Here is a 6,521-nt window from a genome sequence, read left to right as displayed (position 1 = left end):
CAAACGAGCAAGTGGGTCTCGTGATGGTAAGAGAAACCGCCATAAACATCTGCAACACCAGGGGTATTGCAGATGCGTAAACTGCCATAAAATCTACTAATATTACCTACGAACAAATAATATTACTTATTACGCCTCTCCATTTCATCCGTGGATGTCGTAAGAGGCGACAAAGGATATAGGTTAAGGTATACCGTAGGCGACAGGCTAGCAACCTGTCACTATTGTACCTTTTTTTTTTTGTCAAACTTTAAACCTAAAATTGCTAAAAGTGGCTCCGAAGACGTTTCGTGTGCTCTGCCTACCCCATTTGGGAATACAGGCGTGATGTTCGTGTGTGTGTGTGTTACTTGTTATAACCACTGTAACCGATCGCTTTTCCCCTTTTTTAGGTCCATGCCCGGTTCACATTTATTCCAGTAAACCGTTCCAGTAGCATGACACTGCGGTGCTCGATCCATCTTGTGTAACTCGTTTGGATTGTACCCCGCAATGTATCGCTACTGGCAAGATTATACTAGAATAATGTGAACCGGGCATTAAGCGTGGACGTTCGGCCAAGCCCCGAAATATTAGATCGGTAAAAAGTTTTTTAAGGTTTCATTGTGATTGAAAATAAAACGTTATTTCTCAAATTTGAATTATTGCTTTTATTTTAAAACTGTCATAATTGTAGAGCAGTGTTTTCAACCTTTTTCATGACACGACGCCCTTTAGTATGAAGAAATATTTCGCGACCCCCCTACCCTTTGTTTTTTTTTTCCAATGAGTTAAAGGTAACATTTTCTTAATGAACGTTTTTAAAAATGTTGTTTTTTTACTGAAGTAGTTTTCCCAGCAAATAATAGGGGCTCGACGACCCCGCTAAAGAGGCTTCGGTACCCACAGGTTGAAAAACACTGTTGTAGAATATTTTAAACTAGTCTTACAATAAAAATGTGGCTAACGGCTTTAGTCAATACAGAAAGTATCCAGCCAGCGGCAACGCCGACCGTTAATATAATAATAGTACACACAAAATATACCTATCTATTTTACAACGATTTCATACATCATTACAGCAGGGGGGGGGGGGGCCGGATATAGCCAAATATAGAGGATTTAATATATGGATATAGATAAAATATTGTATGCAACTCATGTGACCCTATTATAAAACTCTGCTACTCCTCGTGTCATAAACCCACACTCGTGTTTTAAGGACCCCTATTACGATACAGTTGCATAAAATACTATTAAAGTAACGTAAAAAGTAAAGTATTTATATAATTTTCAAATAAACGAGTGATGACTGATGAGACTTCAAAAATCGGAAACGGGTGCTCTTAACGTATACAAACGTCAAAAATTGGGGAACTTCGCCCAGTAATAACCTTGGGATTTTATTTCACAGGGCATTTGCCCCACCTTTGTGTGGCAACCATTTTTCTGTATTGAGAGCTGCCAGCGTGTCCACGCTTATACGCGTTTAAACTTTAAGGCACTGGATTATAGTCTCTCAAACTCAAACATTCATTTAAGGCACCCGGAAGTTCAAAACCATATTCTAGCAATGACCAACTTACAACCCGTCACTCTTCCGCCTGATAAGAAATACTATTGCTCTGCATTTCATGAAAGATTTGTATGAGCGGTGAATTCGGAGCCAACGCTCCTTTCTTGACCCATTCCTTTAAAGTCTTCGCTACATCCTCACTTTTCAAGTCAATTGTCACATTTATATCCTTCTTCATCCTCGCAGGATCAAAGAATGCCGGGGAGGACTGTATTTTCAAATCAGTTAGCAACGGGGGGTTGGGTCCGAGGAGTTTCTCAACATATTCCTCATTGTAAGTCTTGTTGGTGAAATCTATCCCATTGTCAGTTATGACGGGAGTCGGTTTGTATTCCGGGATACCGTTGAGCAGTTGGATATTGTCTTCATTCCATTTTCTGTCGTGGATCCTGAGTAAGGAGGGGATGTCACGACCGTGGAGGTTTTCGTCTTCATACGCCTTATAACCGAGGCCTGAAAAATTAAATGCGTACTTAAATGGGTCCATAAACTTTTAAGTTTGCCTAGTTGCCATGGTAACGTCTTCTGAGTTACTTATTAAAAGTATGATTTTGAACCATCTGGTTCCTGACCCACCATAGAACGTTCTCACAGTGTCATAATAAATTGCCTTGTAAAGCAATGGCATGTCACTATGACTTTCTACAAAAAGGTTCCACAGTGAGCCACGATTCAGTTGGTTCGAGTGTACAAATGATTGAGCTGATGTAGTTGAGTGAGGGACGCGTCATTTTAGCTCAGACAAGCTCTACATGAGTCAGTTAGTACCTTCGACGACGGCCTTGACGAGCGAGCGCGGCTGCAGAGAGCTGAGCAGCGCGACGGGGCGGCCGGGCGCCGCGGCCGCGAACAGCGCCGCGCCCTGCCGCCGCGCTGACACCAGCTGCACGCTGAAGTACACCAGGTCGCCCATGTTGACTGACTCCACCTGCAACATATCAACAGGCTGTGATACGCTGTGACAGTGCCGATACAAAAATCCATCGCGTACCAAGGTGACCTTTTCATACTTTCTTTAGAAAATGTATGGAATATAATGTGTTCTACTAAACGCACGCAACGCCCTCGACCAAGACCGCTGAAATTACCGTTCCACTTAACGTTAAAAGGCCGCGGGCGTTCGTTGTAGGAACCCACATCTTGACACTGTACGCTCGCAATATGGGGGCACTGTGAAAACGCTCAGCTGTAATTGTTGTGAATTTGAGTAAATATTTCGCATAGATTGCCAGCAGTACTCCGTTTAATTTAAGGTTAAATTAACGGTCAAATTGTAACACATCTCTCGGTATTTTGAACACAAATGGACTAAAAATGCCTACATGTACCATCAGCCAAATATGTGGTCTACCACCCTAAATATAATCGTTTGCATGTCATAAAATAATAATGCCAATAGATGTGTCTGTCAACTTGAAAGTTCGACTTTAGCAACATATTTATTTGATAGGAACTTGTTTGAAAATTGATAGACCACTTATTTGGCTGATGGTACATTTAATAGCGGTATTTATTAAAGTAGTTAACACAATTTTAAATGTGTGTAAATGTTAAAACAAATGGAGTATAGTTGATAGTTACCACGGCAGTCATGTCCTTAGGTTTTTTGGCTTCGCGGAGCGCCTGACGCACGCGCGCGTGCACGCGCGCCGGGGCCCCGGGGTGCTCCTCCACGGGCTCCGACAGGCTTATCAGGTGCCACACGCGCTGCTGCGTCGCCACCACTAGACCAGGAGGATATCAAATTCAAATTCAAATCATTTATTCCTTAAATAGGCCGCAATGGGCACTTTTACACGTCATTTTTTAAAGTAGGTACCAGCGCTTTCGGAAAGACCATCATTACCAAGAAGAATGCGCCGCAAGAAACTTGGCAGAAAGTCAGTATCAAACAATTAACTAGCTACTTCATCAATGTCTATTGAGGGGGGGCACTGGGATGTAACTGAACTGCAGGCAGTTAAGAGCGTTTATACCTGCTGAGCTGGCAACATTGCGTTTTTGTTAGTTTTCCTCGATTATTCCATAAAAATTTAATGAAAATTATAAATGTGGTCTGATAGAACTGTTCTTATTATATAAGTTAATGTGTCTGCTGCAATAATTATTAGTGGGCTAACCAGGCGGGAGTCCGGGCGCGTTGGTAGGTGCGTGGCGAGTAAGGAGGGTAAGAACCAACTAGCCAACTGGAACTGTTGCCGTTGTGGTTAGTTAAAAATGCTTATCACACAATATGTGGCAGGGGTGTTGCCACAAACATAACGGGCCATCCATATCACACGTAATTTGTTTTAGGTATCCTGTCTATTCCTCCCTCAAGATCAAAATTTCATAAACAGAACAGTGTCTTCAGGTCCTCATTGTTTTTCTTTAAAGTTAACAGACACAGTTAAAGGTAAAATTTACTATCTCATAAGTTTTATTGTTTTATTTGGACGTAATAGCCTGATTTTCCTTAAACCCAGCAAGATCAAAAATAACACAGTGCATAGTATATCAAAAGATGAAAATGTTCTAGCACATCAAAAATGAATTATAAAAGATAACAAACAAGTCTCTATCCACATGAGACATCATAGAAAATGATAATCATTATGCCTTACCAAGAGCATAAAGAACATAAAAGTTTGTGTGTCTGCTGCTGCCAAGTTCAGACTATGTGCTAAAGCAATGCTGATGGTATCATAACATTCTGCATTGCCCTACCTACAACAGTTTTGTAAAACTGTGTAAAATCATGTATCTTAACTTTAAAAATCATTGCCCTACCTACACATTAGCATAAAGTGGGTCAATTCGAGGGTTGGTAGCTGCTAGGCGGCACTTGCAACGCACTGCTAGCTGCACGCCAACCCCTCACAGCAGAGTAGGCAGCGCTTGTAGTACTTGTTTTTTTTTTCCATTAAGCCAGAATGAGTTTTGTTTTAGAACTCTAATTTAGTTAATAACTTACCTTTCACATATAGTTGTGTTAACGTATACAACTGAATACTCGTAACTTGTTTACTTACACTTCAGTCTCAGTCGGCTCAACAGATCATCATACTCTTCAGCAGGCAGTGAGCGCGCGATGTGTCTCCGGAGCACACGCGCGGCGCTCGCTGGTGTCATAGGCAGCCGCGAGCTCCGCAAAGCTGATGAGACGTTGCCCCATCGAAGCCCTAACTCAGGCAGGACCGCTGTGCAGCATACTTCCAAAGTCATCTTGGATATTAGATCCTCAATCTCGGAAAGTTCTGAAAGTAGTTTTCATAAAGTACCATGATCGATGATTTTTCAAGTAAACATGAACAAATTACTGAATCGAAATAGTCCCGGTTTTTAGAGCAACAACTAAAATTCGCATCGTATAAGTAAACTTTTACTTATAAACTTGTGCATGAAAAATACACGCTATTTTCTGGATGTTTACATTGCGTCTTTGATTCAAACAAACATTGCTTTACTTCAAAATTGTATTAACAATGAACTTACTTCCTTTTGACGCCACCTGCATTTTGAACACGAGTTTTTTTGGCTATTGACTAAAACAAACAAGTCGTTTTAAATACTAAAAATCCAATAAAAATCCCTAGGTTTTAAACATTGACAATTTGAAACTTATTTTTGACGCCATGCATTTTACGAACATTGCCAAACTGTCAATGTCAGAAAACTTAACTTTTTTAACTTGATCTCCTCCGAGAAAGGTAGAGGAGTCATTTCATTCAGCCCGTTAGCATCGAAACTGAAGCCACGAAGTTCATAGTCGTTTTACAATTATAATTTTCATTCGAATTTCCGTGATTATTCTCTTTACGCTGGGCATGGGAAACCCGTGATTTCACGTCAAGGATACAAATAGCTGAAGAAATGCGTAGTTTTCCGTCATGGCTCATAAAAAACTTCCAATTGACATTTCTACCTGACTGCCGCCAGAAAGAAGGGTCTTTTTACGTGGTAAATTTCTCTCCTGAATTTCAGGTAGTAAATATCACTTACTGACCGCAATATGCAGCATCGCTCACCATTATTTACTAAATACCTTTAAAGTATAAAATTACGTTTAGGAATGAAGTATTCTAAAGAATGCAAATACAGAATGGGATGAAGGCTACAATAAAACTTTCACTATATTGAAAAACAACTTTATTTATGTACACAAGTATACTTATCAAATACATTAAACTTAACTTATTACTTTCAAGGCTAAGGCATGCACGACATTATTATCTCCCACTCACTCCTTCGAGATAAATAACTAACAGCAAGAGAGTAATATCAAGTCCCACATGAAATTGGCATAATCGCGGGTTAAATAGAAGCCCTTGTTAATCTGGGATAACTTAGCTTGGCTCATGAATTAAAGTCCTTGACTTGACCCTACGTATTAATAAAACATTTACATGGTAAGCAATAGGCTGCCTTATTGCTATAGAGATTTTTTACAACAAAGTATCCGCGTATCTTTACTATATGTTTGATGATGTCAAAAACTACTGAACGGATTTTCATACGGTTTTCATCATACAAATTATAAGTAGCGACGCGCTCTGTTTTAACGCGGGTGTAGTTTTGAGGAAAAAGAACGTATATAGCGTAAAGTTACTGCCTTTGATTGTATATAGACTTTCTTAATTTTTTCAGTTCAGTCGTACCCGCGCGTAGCCAGGGCAGATCGCTATACTTGAAAAGTTTAGATAATTAACTAAATCAATGCAATTAAACTTCACCGTAAACAAACTTCACTGGCAAATTCGGCACATGTCAATACACAAATACGCTACTGTATTTCAATACAGAAATGTAAACGTTTAGATAGTTTAATGGGGGAATTTCAATATTTAAGATACCAATTGACGTTGTTTTGTTTACATTTAGTTAACAACCTAAACCTTTCACGTATAGTTTATTAACATAGTATTTATTAAACTACCTTAATTTTGCAAGATAGAGACGGATGAAAAGAGAAACAGAAGGCCTTTGT

General features: G+C 39.7%; 1 protein-coding gene across 1 annotated transcript; it reads right to left on the bottom strand.

Moving 5' to 3' along the window:
• Positions 1–648: 648 nt before the first annotated feature.
• LOC141444608 (uncharacterized) lies at positions 649–5,132 on the bottom strand. The gene is made up of 5 exons (XM_074110177.1): positions 5,030–5,132; positions 4,567–4,791; positions 3,137–3,279; positions 2,324–2,483; positions 649–2,008 (listed from the first exon to the last, which is right to left on the bottom strand). The coding sequence occupies exons 1-5, from the start codon at positions 5,049–5,051 to the stop codon at positions 1,572–1,574; spliced, it is 987 nt and encodes a 328-aa protein (XP_073966278.1). The 5' UTR covers positions 5,052–5,132; the 3' UTR covers positions 649–1,571.
• Positions 5,133–6,521: the final 1,389 nt, after the last annotated feature.

The sequence above is a fragment of the Choristoneura fumiferana genome, chromosome 30, assembly GCF_025370935.1.
Source record: "Choristoneura fumiferana chromosome 30, NRCan_CFum_1, whole genome shotgun sequence".
In the NCBI taxonomy this organism is placed as follows: domain Eukaryota; kingdom Metazoa; phylum Arthropoda; class Insecta; order Lepidoptera; family Tortricidae; genus Choristoneura; species Choristoneura fumiferana.
Note: the sequence above shows the minus strand (reverse complement) of the source record. Positions and strands in the feature narration are given on the sequence as shown.